This window comes from Pelobates fuscus, chromosome 2 (assembly GCF_036172605.1).
Source record: "Pelobates fuscus isolate aPelFus1 chromosome 2, aPelFus1.pri, whole genome shotgun sequence".
NCBI lineage: Eukaryota > Metazoa > Chordata > Amphibia > Anura > Pelobatidae > Pelobates > Pelobates fuscus.
The window spans coordinates 392,426,250-392,452,538 of record NC_086318.1 but is presented as its reverse complement, the minus strand read 5'-3'; the positions used below and the strand labels follow the sequence as shown (position 1 = coordinate 392,452,538).

General features: G+C 41.0%; 1 protein-coding gene across 1 annotated transcript in view; it reads right to left on the bottom strand.

Annotated features, from left to right (window-relative positions):
- Positions 1-26,289, bottom strand: part of USH2A (usherin) — an 800,771-nt gene that overhangs the window by 192,845 nt on the left and 581,637 nt on the right. The window contains exons 49-50 of the mRNA XM_063441883.1: positions 15,697-15,865; positions 1,207-1,428 (exon numbers count right to left, since the gene is read on the bottom strand). Of these exons, the coding sequence (XP_063297953.1) occupies positions 1,207-1,428; positions 15,697-15,865 (391 nt within the window). The remainder of the gene's footprint in view (positions 1-1,206; positions 1,429-15,696; positions 15,866-26,289) is intronic.

Genomic DNA, 26,289 nt, shown 5'->3' with positions numbered 1-26,289 from the left:
ATGCACATGTCTAATTAAAATGCATAAGGTAAACGTCTCATATTTTAATACACGAGTTACATAAATCGCATTGTGAATTTATGTTTTATTCCAGTTTTTGGAGTATGACCCATAACACTTTAAAATTAACAGCGTCAGGTGAATGTTGGTAGAAGACCAGCGTCAACATAAATAAATGGTAATAAAGCAGACAGATATAAGGAAATATATTCATGTTTATCTGTATTCATTCGCAGACTGAAATGCAAACCATGACTTTCTTCCCTTGATACCTGTGTTACTCTCCTACACAACTCATTCGCCCAGAGAGAGCTGTTAAACCCTAAATGCTACGGCAGCAATTCTGTTTCAGCAGCATCTGTTAATTCACTCCATTTATAAAATACATATTGACAAAGACAACTGAACTGGGACAAGGGAGATTTGATTTGGTGTGAGAAAGTCAATTCAATGTGATTTTGTTAAAGGACTCCTGCTGGCAAATAGTTTAAAGAATAAAGTACATAAAGACATGTTTTATGTTACTGACCGGCAGTTGATAACATGCTGAAAGACAAATTGGGCTGTTATTGGCAACTAACGTATAAAAATGTCTATTAAATTAACAACAGATTTAGTCCAATAAGCTGGGAAACTTACATTCCGGACATATCACTGTTCATCATCATTATTAAATCCCATTTATATCAATAGGGACTGTCTGTCTGTCTGTCTATCTGTCTGTCTGTCTGTCTGTCTATCTATCACAGAGCCTTGCAGAGAGACTGTAGAGACTATGAACCCCTTTGTGATGGAAATCTCCCTCCCGCCTGAAAGGTTGAACCATCCACAAATCAGCCATTGTCTGTCTCATACTTTCCAACAGCTTTACATTCAGGGCGCTAGTTCCAATTACAGGCTACTGTCCCACTGAGTGGGGTTGATTCTCTGTTGTCCCAAGCAAGGACAGTGTGAGCACACCATTAGACGTGTTGATGCTGTGCTAAATGGTGTCAGGGCACATGGACCATGCCCTGAACTGGGCTGGCTAGGAAGGCTGTCAGTCAGCTTGGCATTCATACAGGCTGTCATGCCCCTTCTTTGACTGCCCTGTCTGGCCATTTCCAGTGTTACAAATGTCATCAATGGCACCACCCTCCCTTTATCTGAGTTTCTATCACCCAATGTTGGTAGCCTATCTATCTATCTATCTATCCATCTACTGACCTGGAGAGGGCCAATGCGTTGTTCCATCTTGTTCATCTCCACAGCATATATAGTTTAGTCCAATAATTCTTCCTCCACAGCACTGTTGATTGTATTTGTCATACAGTTCCCCACCACAGCACATTTGATTTCCGGACTTAAGAAATGGAATTCCCTCACAGCAAGAATCACCATCACCAACTGCAACGCTATTCTCCATTGTGTTATAGCAGCAAACTTCACCTGTAATAACAAATAAAAAATTAAAAAATTAAATGAAAACAACACAGTTGTGAAATATCTCAATATTGAATGTATGGTCTTATACTGGAGAGACCAATTACACCCAAACGATGCTACTTCTGTGTGTCTATGTGTTTCTCACACTTTTAGTGCTGCCCCAAGTGAGATAATATTATGACTGTATACCGGTCTCTTAAAGGAGCCTTATAATAACCCACTTTATCCCAAAGAAGTGGCCTGGGTGCAGTGGCAACACAAATACAATTAAAATGCTATACAAAAGTAATAATAAGGTGAAACCCATAACTGTTATTTGATAATGTGTTTTATTCTTATCATATATGGTGTTAATAAGCTGTTTATAAGCTATACCATCTTAAATAATATTTTATGTTTACACACCATATACACAGATAGGACTGGCTTTTGTCCAGATGGATTAAAATCAGTGCTTTCGCATCTATAAATGTGCTTCTCATCTCCAGTGCTTCTCTTTGAGAAGCATTCGATTGGACCAGAAGATGGAAGACTTTAGCATCTTTGCTGATGAACACGGAGGCGGAGCGAGTGGATGCAACAATGGTGTCTCAGCACGGGAAACTAGGTGAGTGAAATATATTAGTGCTACATTTTTCAAAATATAAAGTGATGGACAGAGGTCACCGCAATGGCAGATAACATAGTACTGGAGAAAGAAAAACAATTTCATGGCTGTAGATTCCTTTTAAAGGCTCAGAGAGTAAAATGCTAAAAAAAAAAAATGTGCTTAAGAATTTGACAACTCTACAAATGATAATGATACATTTAATAACAATGCCAAGTTTTTATTATCTAAATTTATATGTGTAATGTCTTTTATTTCTTCATTTTCTTGGTGGAAAACAAACAATATCTACTATAATGCATCAGTAGAACCTAATGGTAATTCACTATTCATTTAATCCAATTGTGTCAATAAACTGAATGATAACTTAATTTTGCTCACCAGCAGAGTCAAAGTAATTGTCCCTTATGTAATGTATCACAAATAATTGTTTTAGAAAATTGACAGTGGACGGGCATCAATTGTACATCCCTTATTCATGTGGCCTACTGCACTTTGTGTGGTATTAGCAGAATAATTATCAGTTTTGAAATTACAGTCGGAAAAAAAATATTTTACAGAATTATGATAAACTGGGTTTTAAGGCACGTCAAGATGGTTTAGCAAAATATTGAAAAAAACAACACATTTTTTTAAAATTACACACAACAAATCTATAGAATTACCATATAGATAATTAATGACATTAAAATAATTAAATGCTTAACCAGGTTGCTTGCGTACAGTAACCGGCCAGACAAAAACAGTTATTGATACTAGCACTATAAACCATCAGTTTACATGCTGATATATTGTATCAACCTTGGACAGATGACATGTTGATCTCTCATTGATGGAAATGTAATGTGAGTTGCAACTATTGTAGCTTAACCCCTTAAGGACCAAACTTCTGGAATAAAAGGGAATCATGACATGTCACACATGTCATGTGTCCTTAAGGGGTTAAAGTGACAATTTCATGCAATTTTAAACTTAACATAAGTCAGCCCCAAATGCATTGCATGTATGTATCACGAATATACTGTATACACATAGTTAGCACTAGAGGAAAATTGGGTATTTTTAAATTAGTATATGTAACGTGTGGTAAAGATAATGTTTTCTGGGTCCCCACCCTTATGTAATTTGTTGTGGACACCTATAGGGTTATTCACTAAATCTGGATGGACAAAATCTGGTGAATTACAACCTGCCCAAAAATTATTATACTTACCATAAGAAGCCTTCTTTCTTCACATTTTTCTGTTCTTCAGCCCCAATAAGGACCACATAAAAATCCATAATAACCGACCCCACTAATTAAAATTTTAATAAAAGCCCAATCGCAAAAAAAAAAAAAAAAAAAGAAACTGACGGAAATATAAAAAGCAAACAAAAATATTTATTTTACTATACTCTGTATTTCATTTCATTTATGTAAACATTTCATACTTAACCTTATATATTTATAGATAGAAACCCCTTCCCCTTTTCGCTTTACCCTTATTTTAGCCCCTATTTGAAAATGGCATGTACACTCCCATATTTTATAATTAATTAGAGCTTCCAGCCATTGGCATTGGTGGGGGCCAGGGAAGGGAACCATAGGTTCCCCACCTTACTATGCGTTATAGGGCACCACTCTCTGTTGCGGTCGCCGGCCCGCCGAGCCTCACGGTCGTGCCCGACCGGCACGACCGCTCCGACTACACGAGCTTACCTGCTCGTCGGCGAGCCGGGAACCGCGCACATAGTTCTTCCGGGCATCGCGCCCGGATCCAAGATGGCGCCGACCGCGTGGTCGCGTCTATTACCAGCCCCGCCCCCGAGAATTATACCAACGTGTGCGTGACGTCACGACGTCAACGCACACGCACGTTTTGGGGTCAGAGGTCGCCCTCTGACCAATCATAGCCTAGAGAGGGGTATTTAAACCCCTAGCTTTCCCCATTACTTTGCCATGTCGTGGTTTCAGTTTCCTGGTTTCCTGAAAGTGCTATTCTCGTGTTTCTGATTTCCTGGTATCCTGATCCTTGGCGTTTCCCTGGTTATTCTGATCTCTGGTTTCCCTGACTTGGCTTGTTTAATCGGTATTGAGTATTTTCTGGCTTCCTTGACCTCGGCTTTCCCTTTGACCATTCTCTGTCTCTAGCGTATTAGTCCGGCCATTCTAAGGACCGGTTTACGCTCTTTCCTATTATTTTTCCGTTTCTTACTTATGTATATGTTTACATAGTTTCTGCGTGCTGGACCACATTACTAGTCGTGACATTACGACATGGCCATGGATCCTGCAGAACTATGCAAGCATATGATCGCATGTGAGAGTAGGGTGGAGGATATGGACCACAGGTTAGACCAATTTGCCCAGGCATTTCAGACCTTGCTCCAGAGGACTGCCTATTTAGAGGTCCCTCCGGTACCACCTGTGGTTCCGCCACCTGTAGTGGTTCCCGTACCACATAAACCACCGTCCATAACCTTGTCACCGCCCCCTCGCTATGGAGGTGATTCTAAGGAATTCAGAGGTTTCTTAAACCAAATTGAATACCACTTTGAGGCCTCTCCCGGTTCATTCCCAACAGATAGATCAAAAATAGGCTATCTGATGAACCAATTAACTGGAAAAGCTTTAACCTGGGCTAACCCCTTATGGGAAAGTGGTGACGCAGTAGCCCGTGATTACAATACTTTTCTTACGGCCTTTAAAGCTACATTTGAACCTAAAGGCAGGGAGAAGAACGCTGCCAAAGCCCTTATGCGAATCAAGCAAGGCACTCGTTCTGTAGCCGATTATGCTATAGAGTTCAGGACATTAGCGTCTGAGGTTGATTGGACCAATAGCGGTCTGGTGGCTGCTTTCTCTGAAGGTTTAGCTGAGAATATACACGATGAGACTGCAGCTAGAGACCTTCCGGTTAGTCTTAATGAGTTTATTGCTTACATGATAGACATTGACAACCGGCTCAGAGAGAGAGAGAAAAACAAACAACGTAACAGACGCTCTAATTTGTCCATAGCTCCTCGTTTCTCTAACCCAGTGGTGAGTAGCCAAACGCCTCTTCCTGAACCTGAACCCATGCAATTGGGTAGTGCTAAACTCACTGAGGCAGAGAGACAACACAGACGTAACGAGGGGTTATGTATGTATTGTGGCAAGAAGGGGCATCTAAGGTCATCATGCCCGGTTCGGCCGGAAAACTTGCACACCTAAGGCACGTACGGGGACCGACCTTAGGTGTGATGTATATGTCCCCTAAATCGACTAAGAACCGTTTCCTTATCAGAGTAACCTTATCTTTCGAGAACACTACTGTTCAATGTGAGGCTATGATTGACTCTGGGGCAGCGGAGAATTTCCTAGACAAAGAATTCTCTGCAAAACATCTCCTGCCCTTAAGACATAAAGAAAAACCTATAGCAGTCGAGGCCATTGATGGGAGGCCTCTTACCCAGCCTTTCATCACACACGAAACTCTGCCAATCACTGTTTCAGTGGGTGTTCTGCATTCTGAAGAAATGACCTTTCAAATTATCTCTTCACCTACAGTTCCGATAATACTCGGTTTCCCTTGGCTCCTTAAACACAATCCACGTTTGGATTGGATTGAAGGAGAGATTGTGAGTTGGGGTGAGAGATGCAAAGGTGTCTGCTTTAAACAAATCCCACAACCTATTGGCACCATTAATGTTCCTGTTACACCTCCTTTGACCACACAAATTCCACAACAGTATATGGATTTGAAAGAGGTATTTAACAAGGTCCAGTCAGAAGGGTTACCTCCTCATAGACCTTATGACTGTACTATAAATTTATTACCAGGGACTATGCCTCCCAAGGGAGGAATCTATGCCTTGTCCCCCCAGGAAAATCTTTGTTTAGAGGAATACATTAAGGAGGCTCTCAGAAAGGGTCATATCCGTAGGTCCTCCTCACCAGCCGGGGCTGGCTTCTTTTTTGTCTCTAAAAAAGAAGGAGACCTACGCCCTTGTATTGATTATAGGGGTTTGAATAGGATTACCATCAAAAACGCCTACCCTATTCCCCTTATATCAGAGCTATTTGACAGATTGAAGGGAGCTCGAGTCTTTACCAAGCTCGATCTCCGAAGTGCATACAATCTAGTCAGGATTAAGGACGGTCACGAATGGAAGACCGCATTTAACACCAGAATGGGACATTACGAATACCTGGTTATGCCGTTTGGTTTATGTAACGCTCCAGCGGTATTCCAGGATTTTATTAACGATGTCCTAAGAGAGTACCTTCACATGTTCGTTCTAGTGTATTTGGACGACATTCTCATCTATTCCCCAGACCTAGAGACACATCACGAACATGTGAGGATTGTACTGAAAACTCTGTTACAAAACGGCCTTTACTGTAAACTGGAGAAATGCCAGTTTGACCAAACGGAGATACAATTCCTTGGATACGTTATATCTCCGTCTGGTTTCCAGATGGATCCTCGTAAACTGGAGGCAGTCTTACAGTGGCCATTACCCAAGGGCCTTAAAGCTACTCAACGCTTTATAGGTTTTGCGAATTACTACCGCAAATTCATAAGGGGATTTTCCTCCGTGATTTCCCCTATAACCAATTTAACAAAAAAAGGAACAAATTGTATATCTTGGCCCAAAGAAGCAAGAGAGGCATTTGAACAATTAAAATTTTTATTTTCCTCAGCACCTGTCCTGACCCATCCTGATCCATCCAAACCATTTATCCTAGAGGTGGATGCATCAGAAACAGGAGTCGGAGCCATTCTGTCTCAAAGAGAAAGTCCTGATACGCCTTTACATCCCTGTGGATTTTACTCTCGCAAACTCACACCTGCAGAGAGGAATTACGACATAGGGAATAGGGAACTTTTGGCCATTGTACTTGCCCTTAAGGAATGGAGGCATCTCTTAGAAGGTTCCAAAGAGCCACTTTTGATCTTTACTGATCATAAGAATTTGGCTTATATTGGGGACGCTAAGAGACTGTCCTCTCGTCAGGCTAGGTGGTCATTGTTCCTCTCCCGATTCAATTTCGTAATTACGTACCGGCCTGGTACTAAAAACATCAAGGCAGATGCACTTTCTCGGCAGTTTGAGACAGATGAAGTACCAGAACAGGAGATATATCCTATTGTACCTCCTGAATGCCTCATTGCCACTACTGTTTCCGAAGTGTCTTCTCCACTCTTCTGTGCCATAATAGCAGATCAAACTCAGGCACCTGTGGGAAAACCTCCGGACAAACTGTATGTGTCACCTCAGTTTCAAAAGAAGATACTAGATTTGTTCCATGACAACCTCACAGCGGGCCATCCTGGAGTCCATAAAACTCTCTCAGCCGTCTCCAGGAGATTTTGGTGGCCTGCTCTCAGAAACGACATCAAAGATTATGTTGGGGCATGTCAAATATGTGCAGTTTCTAAAGTTCCTCCTAGGTCACCTCCTGGACTGTTACAACCACTGCCCATACCTAGTGCTCCCTGGACCCACTTGGCCATGGATTTCATTGTGGATCTACCCAGTTCAAGCGGGTTTAATACAGTCCTTATGGTTATTGATAGATTCACGAAGATGGCACATTTCGTCCCACTTAAGAAATTACCATCTGCTCAAGATCTTGTTCAAATATTCTTGAGAGAGATCTTTCGGTTGCACGGTGTACCCAAAAACATAGTATCTGACAGAGGTACCCAGTTTGTTTCTAGGTTTTGGCGTTCCTTTTGCAAACAATTGGGCATCGAACTCTCCTTTTCATCAGCATATCACCCTCAAACAAATGGAGCAGCAGAGAGGGCGAATCAGTCTTTAGAAGCCTATTTACGTTGCTTTATAAATGCCAATCAATCTAACTGGTATGAGCTCTTACCCATGGCTGAGTTCGCCAGAAACAACGCCACTCATGAATCTTCTAATCACAGTCCGTTCTTTGTTAATCAGGGTTATCACCCCGCTGTTTTACCTTCTGCATTCTCAGACACAGAAATCCCCGCTTTGGACACCCGTTTAGAATCGATTCATGATACCTGGGATGTCGTCCATTCAGCTCTGCAAAAAGCCTCATTCCGAGCAAAGGTCCAAGCTGACAAGAAACGGGGCGCTAATCCTGTCTATCTTCCAGGTGACAGGGTGTGGCTCTCCACGAGACATATCAAGCTTAAGGTCCCATCCATGAAATTTGCCCCTCGGTACATTGGTCCCTTTCGAGTTACCCGACGTATTAATCCAGTGACCTATTCTTTGGCACTACCGGCTCATATGAGAATAGCGAATACTTTCCATGTGTCTCTACTCAAGCCCCTTACTTGCAATCGCTACACCAGGGTATCCACTCCTCCTCCGCCCTTGGTAGTGGGTGATCAAGAAGAATACGAAGTCCATTCTATCATGGACTCCAAATTATCCAGAGGTGTCTTGTCCTATCTCGTTGACTGGAAGGGTTATGGTCCCGAGGAACGTTGTTGGGTTCCTGCTGACCGGGTCCATGCGCCCCGTCTTATCCGGTCGTTTCACAACCGCTTTCCTCTTAAGCCGGGTCCTTCCCGCCCGGTGCGCGGTCTTCGAGTGGGGGGTACTGTTGCGGTCGCCGGCCCGCCGAGCCTCACGGTCGTGCCCGACCGGCACGACCGCTCCGACTACACGAGCTTACCTGCTCGTCGGCGAGCCGGGAACCGCGCACATAGTTCTTCTGGGCATCGCGCCCGGATCCAAGATGGCGCCGACCGCGTGGTCGCGTCTATTACCAGCCCCGCCCCCGAGAATTATACCAACGTGTGCGTGACGTCACGACGTCAACGCACACGCACGTTTTGGGGTCAGAGGTCGCCCTCTGACCAATCATAGCCTAGAGAGGGGTATTTAAACCCCTAGCTTTCCCCATTACTTTGCCATGTCGTGGTTTCAGTTTCCTGGTTTCCTGAAAGTGCTATTCTCGTGTTTCTGATTTCCTGGTATCCTGATCCTTGGCGTTTCCCTGGTTATTCTGATCTCTGGTTTCCCTGACTTGGCTTGTTTAATCGGTATTGAGTATTTTCTGGCTTCCTTGACCTCGGCTTTCCCTTTGACCATTCTCTGTCTCTAGCGTATTAGTCCGGCCATTCTAAGGACCGGTTTACGCTCTTTCCTATTATTTTTCCGTTTCTTACTTATGTATATGTTTACATAGTTTCTGCGTGCTGGACCACATTACTAGTCGTGACACTCTCTGACATGGGTGGGGGCCAAGGGGATGGACCATAGGTCACTCTCTTAAAATTTAAACGAAATCCCATCCAATGCCCACAGATGTCTTCCCTGTTATTTCATTTCTTGCACTACCAAGGATTTTTAACAACTTTCCCGCTGACTCTTATTACTACTGCCAGTGGGCACATTGTTCTAAATTTTTTAAATCCAGGCCCAGGTTGAATTCTCTGAGCCTGGATTTGCAGCAAACGGCTGGATTTCAGCAATCCAGCAGGGTTTGGCCATGCAGAAATCTAGTCAAAAGTCAGGCCCGTTCTAGACCCAGATTACAAAATCTGGACATTGATGGACTCCATCAACAATTTTCAGCTTTTTCAGCCTTAATGACCTCATATGCAGCCGAATGGTTTTGCCCCATTTGGTTTGGGGCCTTTCGGAGCTTAGTGAACAACCACGCTAAATTTAATAAAGGCTATAAAGATGTGAATATCATTTCTTTAGAGAGTTTGTGATTAGCACAGCACATACGCACTAACCTCTCAATGCTTCTCTACAGGAGGCATCAATTTCAGCCAAGGAGGCAGGGCAAAGCCAGTGCGGCAAGAGAGTATACATAAGTAAGATTCACCTTTTCAACCCTCATGAGCTGGTGAAGGGGTAGGGGGGATCTCAGACACCTAAATATATATGGTTAAAACGTAGCGTTAGAAGTATTTATTTGTATTCGTAATGCTATGGTGCTCCTTTAAGACTCTTATTAAGTGTTAATGAGTCATAAAGATTAGAAACTGGCAATTTTGAAGGCAAAGATTAATCCTTGATGCCTACTTCCTCCAGAGCTATGGGATAGTTGCAAATTAAGTTCAGATTTAAGATTCTAATGCTCCAAGGTGACTTGAAATATTGTAATTACATGCAGTAGGTGGTATATTATACCTTATAGTACATGAGTAATTACATGCACTTTTTTGACAGACCACATTCAAAAGACTTTCATCTCACACTGAGGCACAGCAGTCTCTTCTTTACAGAACAAATTCACTTCTACAATGTTTAAAAAATATTTTACAGTATGTACATACTACTATGTCTTTCTCATCCTTGAACACATACATATTGTTAGAGGGGCATTGCTAGGGGGTTATTGATGGCTGAAGGATATGGGCTTTTTAGGTCCTTGATCTCTTCAGTTGGTGGAGGGGGATGGAGGATATTCATTTTTTCTTTTTAATTTTACATCAGGCAGCTGCTTCTTAATGTAACTACCATTTATAAAAGGAAAGATCAATAGTATAGGACTACATCAGGCTACTTTGGGGGAGGAGGTGGTGTGCCACAGATGACTGTGGGGAAAAGGTGCTGGAGAACAGACCTTTGCTGCACACCTGTCTGTTAGTTAGGTAGTGTAGTAGGATCACATTGAACACCTGCCTGTATAGCATGTGCTTATTTCAGGCTATGATATATTGGGATTCCAGAAATCAGCAGCAGCAACTCATGGGAGGGGTCCTATCCACACCTCTCTATTAGTGTAGGGGTCATCAAGATTTCTGTGGTAACAAACCACAGAGATTTCTGGAACCTGGCAATTCTCCTGCATGGACATCAAATTAATTGACTATCTCAGCAGTGAAGGTTATACCGTTTAACTCCTTAAGGACCGCGGATGTACTTGGTACGTCTGACAAAAATGGCCCAAAGGTCCAAAGGTATTGCAGCGATGCCTCGATGTCAAAGCATCCTGCAATACCTCTCCTGACTGCCGGGCCGCCGAGTGATCACTCCCATACGTGCCGCCCGGCAGTGTAGCAGAGCATCGGAAGCCATCGGGCCTATGTGCTGAGTGCCTCAAGGGGTCGAAGCACTCAGTGAAGACTTAAATTAGGTTAAACGCCAGAAATTTTGCTAATATCAGATTCCAGGACAAAGACCATAAGACAACTGTAACTTTCCATCATAGTGAGAGGATAATAATTATTCAAGTCCATTTCAGTCTAGCAATGTGTATTTCCTCAATCAAGATAGATAAGAAGCGGGTAAGAAATTCCCAAAATCTAGTGCAAGCATGTCAAACTCAAAGTCTAGCAAGGGCCAAATACACAAGGTTTAAGTTTATGTGGGCCGCAAAAAAAACAAAACAAAAAAAAATTAAATTTTCATAGAAACATAGGTTTATTTTGAAAAGTATAGTATAAAAAAAACAGCACCCCCTCTACTAAACCACAGCACCCCCTCTACTAAATCCCAGTCCCCACTTCTACTAAATCACAGTTCCCCCCATATACTAAATCCCAGCACCCCCCTCTAGCCAACAAGCAGACTCTAATCACATTGCCGCTGCCAGTATGTGATTCCGGAGTCCGGCCTCTGGTAAACCACACTTGGCACTGTACGCACCCTGTGCCAAAGCGGATCCTCCCGATACTTCTTAAAGCCCTGTGAAGGTGGATCACGTCATCATCACGTTGGAATGTGACGTGGCGTTGCGTGCCTCCGTGCACCTCCAGGTCCTCCATTGTCCAGCCATCGCAACACTGACTGACACACACACACACACTCACTGACAGACACACACACTCACTGACAGACACACAGACACACACGCACACACTGACAGACACACAGACACTCACTGACAGACACTCACTGACACACACACACACACACAGACAGATACACACTCACTGATACACACTGACAGACACTCACTGACACAGACAGACACACACTCACTGACACACACACACTGACAGACACACACACACTGACAGACACACATACACTCACTGACACACTCACTGACACACAGATACTTAATGACAGACATACACACACTCTGACACATTTACACATTCTTGCACACACTCACATCATTGTATTTATTCCTGGGGTCCAGTGGGGGTCTTCTATCTGGAGCTCAGCCTTCCTGCTCCTCACTGCTCCCTCGCATGCAGTTTAGTGATGCAGGGTGCCGGAATATGACATCATTTTTTTTTTTTGGCAGTAACACATAACAGGAGCTGATAATCCATGCCTAAAGAACAATGTGACAATGTGTGTGAAAAATAACACAAAAAAAAAAAGACTACCCAAAAGTTTGACAAAGACTGGTGGTAGAATTAGTGCATGAAAGGTGTTAAAATACCACCATTTGAATTACCCTAGGGTGTTTCCTTTCAAAAATATATGGTTTGATGGGGCTAAATTACATTGTCCGGCTTCAAAAATGTCCCATATAGGACATGGGTGCATGATGACCAGATGTGAAAATTCGATGTTGGAAAACTGGAATGCGCACCCTACAAATAAAGTATTTTAGCACCCAAAGAACCCGACACACCTGTACATGGTTGGCATCACTGTACTCAGGAGGTGCTGTGAGACACATATTGGGGTGTTCTTTGGCAGTAACCCTTAACGTTCTCAGTACATGTATTCTTATATTGCTATCTGTGTCAAAAAAAATCACCAATTATTATTTTTATTTTAAATTTGGCATAGATTGGTGGTAAAATGGTTGCATGAAAGTTTAATACCTTAGTTTGTCTTCTTTTAAAAAAATATATTCATGAAGGGTTATTCAGGGATTCCTGACAGATGTCAGTGTTACAATGTAACTTGCATTAATTGTGAAACAAAAATGGTTTGAAAATAGCAAAGTGCTGCTTGTAATTATTGCCCTATAACTTGCAAATAAAAGCTAAGAACGTGTTAACATTGGGTATGTCTAAACTCAGGACAAAATTTAGAAACTATTTAGCATGGGTGTTTTTTGGCGGTTGTAGATGCGCAACAGATTTTGGGGGTAAAAGTTAGAAAAAGTGTTTTTTTTTTTTTAAAAAGTCATCATATTTTATAATTATTTTTCTAGTAAATTATATTATATGATGAAAATAATGGTATCTTTAGAAAGACCATTTAATGGCGAGAACAACTGTATATAATATGTGTAGGTTCAGTAAATGAGTAAGAGGAAAATTACAGCTAAACACCACAGAAATGTAAAAACAGACCTGATCCTTAACGGTAAGAAAAGTGAACGGTCTGATCACTAACGGGTTAAAGTATTTTTTTTCTGCCTGGCATTTCTTGGATCTAATTTAGTTTAGATATGTAGTTTATTTACTAAACAACGTTTTGACGGCAGACTTTTAAAATCCAGGTTTAGGTAACTAGGTTTATTATTATTTAGATAGTTTGTCTCACATTTTGCAAGTCATAGGTCAACTTGTGGGTTAATTAAGCCCATTCCTTCCAATTGGTCAACCTGAACCAACCAGCACAGATGAGAAAGGCTTCTAGTGGATACAGGTGTTGCTACCAACTAAGATCTCACTTAGGATTTAATAAGTACCAACTTTTGTTTAAGAATAAAGAATAAAACCTGCAATGCGTTATCACTGAGTAAGTTACAAGTAAAAATATCTGCAACCAACCATAGCTCTTTATTCATTGCATTGATTTAACCCCTGCATCATAACTCAAATTTGAGACCCCAGTCTATGTTCGATGAATGCCCACTATTTGAAAAAGCAGTACTTACTCTCTAGCCCATTGGGTGAATTCTGAGAGTGGGAAGGGACTAATGTTTTTTGCTAAATTTATTATGTTATATATTATTTTACAATTAAACAAGTCACTGAGCTATTTTTTCAGTTAAATAAAGAGATTTCCAAGTATATAATTTGGACCCCTGTAAAAAAAAAAGTTTTAAAAAACTAAACTTATGCATATTGTCCATATTGAGTGCCAGTGAAATTCAGGAAATGTTTGAAACAACTAACAGAAAAATTAATTATGGGATTTCCAGGAAGAAAATACAAACCTCCAATGCACGTTTCCTCCACAATTCTGGCATTTAAAGGGTTAATCAACCTTCCGTGCCTGGTCTTTCTAGTATGGTACTCTCAATTTGTTCTGATTTATAACAGGTAAAGTAATTTCTCTTCCCCAGATGTAAACACAGATTAGTTATCACCAACCACTGGATGGAGATAGAGGGTATAAAATAAAATCATTTCATTACAGTACATTGAGATTAATGAGACTATTTAACTGCCTTTGCCGGTTCTTCTGTGTGATAGCTTTTTTCTGGTGACATCATTGGAGCATTCAGAATATTGTGATATATGAATTACTTTGCCAGAGTTTAGAGCTGGGGATGTGCAGAATGAATTGGCAGAATTTCAAGTACCTTTTGAATATATAAAGTATTATACCGAAAGTGTTGCCAACCAATCACCAGGGTCTACACAAGTGATCAAAACTAATGGTTATTACAATTCAGGGATACTGTACTGTGTTATTGGGTAACACAGAACAGATACAGAAATAATGCAATATTGTCATATATACATACAGATGTGCGAGCGTTAAATCAATTAAACACTTTAATGCACAGATTTTTGTAAAGTCGAACATGCACAGGATGTTCCAGAATTGTCAGAAAAAATGAATACAGATAAATCAACAATTTTGATAGTAGAACAATGATTTTTAGTATTATAGCAGTGTGGCAGACTAAGCAGAATAATGTGAATACTTACTGATCCTTTTCAGATAAAACTGGTATTTTACACCCCACCTCCAATAGAATGTAAGCTCATTTGAGCAGGGTCCTCTCCAACCTATCGTTCCTGTAAGTTTTTTGTAATTGTCCTATTTATAGTTAAATCCCCCCTCTCATAATATTGTAAAGCGCTACGGAATCTGCTGGTGCTATATAAATGGCAATGATGATAATAATAATACGTTTTGTCCATCTAGCTGTCGAAGTATAATTCCAAATAATTCCATTCTTTACTAGATACAGTTGAGACACATAGGAGAGTGAAGCACTGTGGTCATTGTAATTGTATGACCAACAGTCGGGTTGCCAAAGGCGACTCACATGGGAGCTTGTAAGGTGCAGATGTGATTACCTTTTCTTTTTTGTGTAATGCGTAGGTCATTTCAGCAACATCTGAATCAAAGATAACTTACAATATAGGATAAATAGTGGATGTATATTGAGAGTGAGAATTTTATTTCAGATTAAAGATTGAGCTCCCCATGCCCTCATAAAATACTTAAATGCGAGACAGATGCCCCATTCCGCTGGCACAATGCCATCATCTCCTTATTCTCAAAGTACAAAGTATTCCCAGTCCCTCTAGTATCAACACGTTCTACCTAAATACCTGCAAATATATGCAGGCATGAAAACAATACCTAATCTTACTGTGAACAAATGTATAATAATATGATTTCATTATTATAATCACGTACTGTCAAAAGTATATACTGGTGGACGTAGACATAAATTCAAAAGGAAAATCATTTTTGCAGATTAAGTGGTTCGCGTGCGATTAGTGTCAGCTAGATTGGACACCTTCTGGCACTGTGGAAGTATTAGCTACATGCTGCCTACCACTTTGTGTATCGGTCAGAGTAAGAATAAGTAATAGAGCAGAATAAAATGATCTTGAGTTCCCAGTGTACTGTCCTTTTTTTCCCCTTACCTGCTTGTACCCTTGTATAATATCTCCCGCAACACCGATACTCTGGTCGAACACGATGCAAGTGACCGCCACAACAATCCACAGAGGTATTCTGGCTGGATAAAATGTAGTCATCTTCACAGCACCGATATCCAACTCTCCTGTCATGTAAGACTCCGTCGCAACATTCCTAATAATTATTTCAGCAAGACAAGTTACATGTTGAATGCAGCGAGCTTAATTAATTGACATAGTATTAAAGCATGTTTAGTTTTGTACAATTTATTAGCAAACAAGGTAGATGGCCAATTAGTGACTAATTAATGGAATGCATCAGGGAATTAATTGTAATCCCTTAGTCTACAAGTAGGGGCATCGTTGCATAAGTTCCACTGAATGATAAGGATTCCATTTTATATAAATCCATCCTTTAGCCATATCAGGAGTTGCCTGCATGACCACACTGACAATGATTAATTCTTACTCCACTGTACAGATGTTTTGGATATATGAGGGTCATGTCCTAGTTGGACCTCAGTGCATTAACCCCATGGGTCAGATTGAATTGCTGACTTGACTAAATTTTCAACACAATTGAGTTTATCGGTTATTCATGGAATTTTAAAGAACTGGTAAATGAATGTCGAAAGTTAGCCCAGAACAGCATAAATGGAGAAAAAAAAGTAAAGTTAAAAAAAAATAATAATTCCGTATTTCTGATTTTGCCATAAATTTTGCATTTCCATTGTCAATTCAACACAATTTGCAGCTTATTGATTAAACTTCAATGGGAATCTTTACAGCTGTTCAAATGGCTGTCCTATTAAATACATGACTCCTCTATCCCACTAACTCACATTCACTCAGTGTTTAAATCAGTCACAGCTGCCATGGAATAAAGTGATAGGGAGAGAAGGAATTTATTGACGTACAGTGCTTTTAAAATATATTTTAAAGATTAAGATGCTGCGTTATTAAAAGAAAATCTTTAATATAATGCACTGTTTACATTGCATCTCATATTCTTTATACAGCATTGTATTTTGTTACATATTTTATTGGTCAGTTTGTTATGGCTGGAACACTTTTATGCTGTGTTTGTGTTGTAATCGAATATTATTAAACCACTTTTGTTTAAAAAATGACTGCTTTAGCTAACTGATTTGTGAAAAACAGATTGAGGCAGTCTGTTTTACGATTAGATATTTATTTATTTGCAGTTTTTATGCTGTTATCCACTGTACTTTTTGAATTAAATTACAGAGGGAGGGATTTATAATTAAACAAATTAACACAAAAGGATTAGAGAACCCGACTTATGAGCATCAGTCCAGTGCCTATAAAACCTCCACTCCAACAAAATGCCCATGAGCTTACAATTTAGAGGGATAGTGTGCATTTAATCAATAAATTGTAGGGAGAATACATACATAATTGGGTCAGTTTGAGTATACAAAAAGTCTTGTATAAAGTAAAATACAATGAGTACACATTAAAACAAATGTAAATAGAGATCAAAAAGATCTGATTGACAAGGAGCATATATTCTGGAGAGACCATGTACAAGAAAGACAAGAAGGTATGGGAAGACGTTACATGAAAATTTGAATAGACTTGATTTAAAAATTAAGTACATAACAATATAGACCATAAACATAGAAAAGACTTGTATAAAATAAAATACAGTTTAACTTTCTATAGGATTTTATGCAGACAAGGGGATTTCATTGTCAGATAACATATTTGGGGATTTAAAAAGCATGTGTTTACATGGCCCCGGAACTCTCACCACTATGCCCCATATCACACAATCCGAAATTTGTCCCAACATCAGACACCTGCTACACAGCTGCCCTGGGCCTGCTGACCCCTTGCAGACTGAAAGACGTTTACAACCAAAGCACAATCGCGCCCCTGGGAACTCTGGTCCCGAATACTCCACATACTATGCTACTACGCTACAGATATCACCAACTGACGAGGTTCCTGAAGAGCATACCGACCCTAGCCTCAGCATCGTGAACGCTCTCCGCGTTTGAGACCATCTGCACAAACTCCCCCTCGCCGCCACACTCAATCTCGATCCTATACCGCATGCAAATCACCTCCTCTCTAACGCACCCCCCCCCCCCTTACTTCACCAAGTACTGGGAAAGGGATCTAGGACACACACTCTCGGCAGAACAATGGACAACGGTGATCACACTCACGCATAAAGCCTCCATCTCCACCAAATTCCAGGAAACAGGATATAAAATGCTCTCGCATTGGTACAGGACACCGGAAAAACTAACAACGATGGAAGCCACAAACGACCCAGAATGCTGGAGATGCAGGAAGGAACTGGGAACCCCCTTCCACATATGGTGGTCTTGCCCCCTTATCCAACCCTTCTGGAAAGAAGTCCACAAGATACTCACGATCATAACAGACGCAAACCTGCAACCCACACCTGAAACATACCTGCTCCAACTAACTCCGACCCCCATCAACAGATTCAAAAAAATCGGCGACCCCACACCTCCTGAACGCAGCCCGCAGCTTCATCCTGGGACACTGGAAACAACGTACGGCCCCGACGATTAGAGAATGGACGAGAGTGGAAGACATCAGACCCATCGAGGAGCTAATCCACTCTGCAGAGGGACACATACAATGCTACCACAACACATGGTACCACTGGCTCCAATGACTCGCCTCCACCGCAGCAGATGCAGTAGCCGCACAACACCCGGCAGTAGAAGGAGACACCATGGCCCTGGCGGAACCGATTGACGAAATTACGGAAGCAGGGACATCAGCCCAATCGAACCACGATGAACCCGTGGATCCTGAAATTCCCCACACCCTGGAGAGAGAGACTGCGACCCCAGAGGACACGGGGGAATGCCGGCCCTGGCCTGGGGGTGGGGGGGTTCTGGGAGGGAGACCCCCTCACCCCGCAAACCTCCACACCCCCCACCTGTTCCTGAACTTACCCCCCCTCTGCAATACCCTTACCCCAATAACCCACCTATGCACCCTCCTCCCCCGACAAATCCTAACACAAACGACCCACCGCTGACACAACAGCCCTAGGGACATGACCTACCTATGCAGCGACCCCCCCCACTTACTTGAACGACCGGCTACACGACACAGCACTTACGAAAGACCTCTTACGACCTGAAAACATCAGATATAGGATATACCGCCCCAACAGGACCACCTAGATGCCCAAAGCCCAAAACCACTACACCACAATATCAGACACTACCCAACCCCCACAGTCCAGAACATTATCTGCCCGACCGGGACGCCTCCGACAATAACCGGAGCACAAAACTGATGCAGACAGACACCAGACACACAGGAGACATCCCCAAGGGAGAACACACCGACTCGCAACACCCTAATGACCAGGACTCAAGGACACCAAAGGAAAGAGACCGCAACCGAAGAGACACCAACGATAGCCACATACATAAGACAAAACTAAATGACGGATCCCTCGGCCTCGAAGCTCACCTACCAACCGACAACTGCCCTTTACTACCAGCCCAACGGACCTCAAGCAGACTCACCTAAAAGGGAGCCCAAGCCTGCATCTCCCTACTGTCCACAAACCTCCTCCACCCGACCTATGAATGCAGATTTTGGCATTCCAAGACCCACAACCTGGGCAACACAATGTCAACAACACGGAAGCCACTGAAGTCACGGCAAGTGGCTGCCTCTCACTATCCACCCTACCCCGCACGTTATCTGCAATAAGGAAATATAATATGTAGCTGCAAATACCTATTGTACGATCTACAGTGCACACTATGTACATTTGTAACCTACAACTAAACATGCATACTTCACTGGCTAGCCCAGTGATGCTATATGACCTGCTATGCATACAATTGAATCAGTGTTTACTGTTTACTATATGTCACCAATAAAAACCTTGAATAAAAAATAAATTAAAAAATAAATAAAAAGCATGTGTTTAAAGGGATACAGTAAGCACCAAAACAACTTAATGGAGCAGGTTTAGTGTGTAGATAATGCCCCTGTAAACTTGCTGCTTAATTATTTGCCTTGTAGGAGTTAAAGGGACACTGTAGGGTGCCAATTCCCATCACCATTAACACTGCAAGTGTAATTATTGCAGTTTTTATAAACTGTAATAATCACATTGCAAGGTTAAGTCCTCCTCTAGTGGCTGTCTACCAGGCAGCCACTAGAGGGACTTCTGGCTTTTTAGACGACTATTGGTCATCTAAACGACGCTATGCATGAGGACCTCCAGCGTTGGCGGAATCCTCCTAGGAAAACATCGAATATTTTTTTCGATTGCCAGATATGCACATTAGGTCTCCTCTGCTGGTGGACATCGGCGGGGTAGGAGCATGGGCGGAGCATGACCCAGCGCCAAGTGACATCAGCACTGGATTCAGGTAAGTTTCTGAAGGGGTTTTAACCCCTTCAGCAATGTGGGATAAGGGGGGCGGGAGGGGGGGAGTTTGGCACTCCAGGATTCTCTAGTGCCAGGAAAATGGGTTTGTTTTTATGGCACTAGAGATTCCCTTTAAAGGACCACTATAGGCATCCAGACAACTTCAGCTTAATGGAGTGGTCTGGGTGCCAGGTCCCTCTAGGATTAACCCTTTCTGCTGTAAACATAGCAGTTTCAGAGAAACTGCTATGTTTACAAATGGGTTAATCTAGCCTCTAGTGGCTTTCTCATTGACAGCCGCTAGAGGCGCTTCTCACAGTGGGGGGTCCCAGGTAAGTGACTGAAGGTATTTTTTACCCCTTCAGCAACCAGGGATTGGGAGGTGGGAGGGAGAGGGGACCTGCAGTGCCAGGAAAACAGATTGTTTTTCTGTCACTGGAGTGTCCCTTTAATTGCTGAAAAGATATTCTCTTCTCAACAAATGTAATAAATGTCCGTTCAGTCATTTGTGTTTTTCAGTTGGAATTTGAAATGCTTTTCAAGTAGTAGTCAGAGAAAAAAAAATCATTCCTATTGCATAAAAATAGCGCTTTACAACCACAGAAAAGCAAAATTCGGACTCCCAGCAGAGGTGACCATTATTTCAGATGTTTGTGATGTCCAATGTTCTGCACTGAATACTATACCTCAGGAATGTGCATGACACACCTGTAATGTGGTTTCTGGATTGGCTGACTTAGTATATCGAACCTTCATAATAATCTTTTTAAAGAGTTAATATTTAGGTGTCTTAAGTTCCACATATGTACCATTTTCATAGGAATAAACATTAAGTTATATGTATTGTTTTAACAAAAAAAAACAAAAAACTTTGGTAAGAATGTTTGGTGTACAGACTATTATAGAGACTGTATATGGTATTTTTACAAAGCTCTGGGCGATTGGAAATTTTCATTTTATAAAAACAGCAGACTTTGCAAGATAGTTTCCCTCTATACAAAATTGTAGCATCATCCGTTTTCAATGTGAAGGGTACAGAGAGAGAGATAGCCAAATAAAAAGTCTGCTGATGTGTCCAAATTGAATTATAGGGTTTGACGCTGACTTGAGAAATTTAGTTTATTGAATTAGTTATTCAGAGCAAACAGCTATATTTCTGTGAATCAGATGCATATAATCTTGCCTGTTCTGCTGGCAAAACATCGGAGCCAACTCTCCATGAATGTGTTGCTATCATTATGCATATGTATTCAATCCATCTGGCACTAAATTAGAGCGTAGAAGTCAACTGGCATACTCGTGGTTCTTTCATACCAATGTAAACAGTTTGCGATTAAATCCAAAGTGTCAAGTATATTATGATAAAGTATATCATCGTAACATAAATATAATAACCGTAACATTTTTTAAGGCTTTTATTCTAATGGTGTGATTTAGCAATAAAAAGGACAGTAGTAATTATGTTAATAGGATATAAAGAGACCAAACTTTGACTCAGTCTGGGAGGTTTACGAGTTGATTTGTTCCCTAACTGCTAAATTACACACAGAGAGATGTTTGTTTCTCCCCCGTTTTACACATCATAATCTCATAAAAAAAAACAAAAAAAACAGCATAATTATGACATACCAAACCATAATGCAGGATCATAGTGGATAATGAAGCAACAAAAAAATAAAGGTTTGATAAAAAACTGTTTGCGTGAGATGTGTTATACGCGCAGAGAATCGCATCCTCTACCTGATGTTGTGTTATAATTTCCAATCAGGAGTGACTGCATAAAATTTTCCAAGGGGACAAAGTTAACATCCGAATAAGCAATGTCACACATATTAGGCATTTACTTCCCCCTGTTGCCCTATAATGGAGATGCCCTTTCTCCCAATGACTCTAACAAGCCACTAAGCAACTAAATGCAGGGGCTTGGGAACCTGCGGTCTCAAACATTCTGCTGAAATACAAATATTTATCTATCTTTATTTTTAATCTGAAAGTTGAAACAGTTTTTGCTATTTATGGGTAACAGATTGTTTCTGAGATTTTTTGCCAAGTTCAGAAGATGACAGCTTCTTTTTGCTTCTTTGCTTTATGACTTGCATGCTGCAAGGGCGCAGGAGGATACATATGGTCGACTCAGGTCTTACCTTTTCTCCTTAGCTTCTCTCTAAATCCTGTAATTATCCTCCAAAAATATTGCTGCAGTCACACTTTTCTAATTCAAGATTTAGCTAAGGCACCTATTCATGCACTCATCATTTCCCAACTTTAGTATTGCAACTCACTATCCAGCAGCCTTGCAAATACCCGCATTGCCCCTCTTTAGTCCGTAATGAGAGCTACAGCCAGGCTCATCTTGCTGACTGACCGCTACTCTCACACTTCAGCCCATTACCAATCATTACATTGGCTTCCTGTACCGTTCCATATCCAATTCAAACTGTTAACACTAACCTACAGAGACCTCAGTACCGCCATTCCTCAATACAATTCCTCTTTACCCAAGAAACAAACCCCTTTTCATTCCTCTCACCCTGGAAATTACCTTCTCCAGCCATCTCCTTGTTTCCACACTGCCAAATCTTATCTTACCTTTAGAATTGCCTACGCCATGCCATCAGACTCTCCCCTAGCCTCCAGTCCTTTAAGAAGTCAAGGAAAACACGTCTTCAGGGAAGCTTGACATTTTCCTGGACAATGCTTCTCTCATTCCACTGCTCTCATAGCTTCCCTCGCCTCCATAGCCCAGCTCACTCTCTTTTCCTGCACTGTTTCGCTTGTTCCACTCACCACTTGTACTAGCTTATTCCAACTCCAGTATCTTATCCATTCATTTATCTTGTGTGTCTTTACCCCTTCCTCATACATTGTAAGCTGGTTTGAGCTGGGCGTTCTTTATCCCTTGTCCTGTTGCATTCTTTGTTATAAGATGTAACCATTCTAATTGTAAAGCACTGTGTTCTATTTGGTACTATAGAAATGTTAATAATAGTAATAATAAAAGAGGGATTGCTCACATTAAAAATGTTATCAAGATATTTAAAAGGTGCCTCAGACAGAAGCGGCAACCTCTGTAAGGAGTTTGAAATGTGCTCATTGTTTGTCACACGGCCGTACCGGGGCGGTCACAACCAGGCACCCGCGCCCGGCCAGAAAGATCGTGTGTAAACTTACCTCTTCTATGTTTCTACAGGTTTAAAAATAATATCAGGAAGTACTACTTTATAAAGAGGGTAGTGGATGCATGGAATAGCCTTCCAGCTGAAGTGGTAGAGGTTAACACAGTAAAAGAGTATAAGCATAGGTGGGATAGGCATACGGCTATCCTAGCTATAAGATAAGGCCAGGGACTAATGAAAGTATTTTGAAATATTGGGCAGACTAGATGGGCCGAATGGTTCTTATCTGCCGTCACATTCTATGTTTCTATGTTTCTCTTGCCGGGTCTGTTTAATGAAAATATTGACATTTCTAGATGCTGCTGGACTATTGGTACCAACATTCTGCTGGAGCAGGTTATTAAGTTATTATATACAGCAACGGAGTTAACACGCAGGCACCCTTGTGCTTTTTCTTTACAACTCCCTTTACTATCACCATTAGGCTGTATAATGTAATATCATTAGAAACCACAGCTCGTGTTTGATTATAACTTTCGCTTGGGTTACAATTCATCATCGGTTTGGGAAGCTGCTTCTTATCCCATAGTGAACTTAAGACTCTTTTCTAAACCATGATCGCCCAGACTAATCGATGTTTCTCTCCAAACCTCTCAGATAAATGGTGCTTTTGTATTAATTACCATCCTCTTGATAAATTTACAAAATACACTAATAGCCAAGGCATTGTATCTGCAGTGTTGTTGTTGACAAATTGGAACATTATTTCATTATGTGAAAATGTACCATCAATGGAGAGTTTTTAAAATCATTTGTCAATAAAAGCCATTTGTAGGCGCTCGCTGTGTGGTTGCCGATATTGATCCAGGACCTAAACAGCAGTTAATATAAGAATTAATCTGCAAAACACAATAATTTAAAAATACTCCTGACAAATTATAGCAGGTCCTTTCTCAGTTACTTGTCAAGTAAACAAGCACCCAATTGTGACTGAAAAGAAATTGATTTTCAATAAAGCAGAATCAAGTGATTTAACCAGGCGATTTAATAAATTTGTCAAGCCAGCCTTCAAGTTTACTCTAGTATAAATAATTATACCAAAAAAAACTGATACAAGGAAGATAATTGCTTTATTTTACAATGTGGTCATCTCCCATTCACTGATTTTAAAGAAAATGCTGAATAGCAGAATTTCTCTATAAGCAAGATTAAGAGAGGATGAAATGGATAGAAAGAAGGTGGAGGGAAACGAGAAGAATGTGTTGTTTGAGGAAGAGAGGTTAATTTTATCCTAATCAATATCATTAGAGCTAGAGAAACGGTGGGATTAATGATAAATTAACTCAATTTATGTGAATGTCTTGTGCTAGTCTCACCACTTCTCACCATATTAAGCAGAAGCAGGGAGTAGTCATTAATGTAAAAGACACAAAACACACAAAAAAGTAAACCCTGAGCTCAAACTCCCACTACTCCTAGGCAGTAGGAACACAGTATTCATCAGCCAAAATACATATAACAAAGGAAAAAAACAAAAAATGCCTGTGCACATTTACATAACTGGTGTTTTTTTAGTACCAGTCCAATAACCATTAAAGTGCAAGCTCACCTGCCACATCAAGGCAAACTTCTTCTAGGTGAGTCCTACACTAACAATCCACCTTGTTGCTTTCTGCTAAAAGGCGAAAAGGATATTTTTTTAATACTTATTATTAACCCTTAACAGAACACACATGGGTGGGCAGCAGCACTGTAACATGTCTGTGTAACACAGAAGTAATTACAAACATACAAAATTAAGCAGGGACACATTATTTTGGAATACAGGTGCTAGAATGAGCTAAATTTAGTTGTTGGTGTTTTTTTTTTTTTGTAACTAGTTTCCCTTTCTAAATTAGATTCACAAGACGTAATAGAGTCTATAATTTTAGCTTTACATTGTGTTTGAAAGTGTGCTGGGTAGTAGAATTGGATATTTACAGTTCAATTCCCAAATTCCAAGCCAAAATGAACCATGAACCAACCAACATTTGCAGTGGTTGACCATGTTTGTTTGATTAGTGATTCATAATTCCACCCATGATGTAAAAAAATAAAATAGATAATAGATAGGAAAAAAAAGATGATTGATGGTTAATAGCCAAACAGTCATACTTTTCCTCTCTCATAAGTTCATGGTCCCGCAATCCCAGGGTCTCTTTGACACCTTTAACTCTCTTCTTCGCCCTGCTGTGGCCAACCCCCAAACTAACCTTACAGAGTGCTTCAGTGTCTTCTTTTCTCATTAAACCTCCTCCCCTCGTCCTGTCTCGGTTGGAGTCCCCCAAGGCTCTGTCCTTAGTACCCTTCTACTTTCTCTTTATACTGCCTCTCTTGCCAAACTTATTAACTCACTTGGATTCCACTACCACCTGTACGCTGATGACACCCAGATATATCTCTCCTCCCCGGACCTCTCCCCTGCCGTCCTGCAACGTGTCATTGCTTGCCTTTCTTCCATCTCTGACTGGATGTCCTACCGCTTTCTGAAACTCAATATCTCTAAAACTAAACTCCTTGTCTTTCCTCCTACTAATACTGATCCTCCTCTTTCGCTCTCCCTTCAAGTTAGTGGTATCCACATAAGTCGAGCCTTGCAAGCGCGCTGTCTTGGTGTCATACTTGGTTATGGCCTCACCTTTGAGCCTCACATCCAGTATGTTGTCATATCCTGTAGATTCCATCTTAAAAAACACAGCCCACATCCGCCCTTTTCTTACGCAAGATGCTACCAAGGAGCTTGTCCATGCTCTAGTAAGTTCCAAAATAAGGAAGGAAATAAGTCTCTAAAAAGAGTATTCCAACTAAAGGGCCTAACCCTAAATATGAAGCGTAATAATGCTTTATTACTGTAGGGTAAGACCCACCATTATCCATTATTTATAGCTGCCTTTGGTTTGCAATTGTATCTACACAGTCACAGCTTTGTTGGCTACTTATTGAAGGGATACTTTGTTTGTTTTTCTCTATCTCTAGCTTGCATTATCTCAGTGTGCTTATTTCTCATATTGCATTGCGTTCAGGCATACCTGTTTT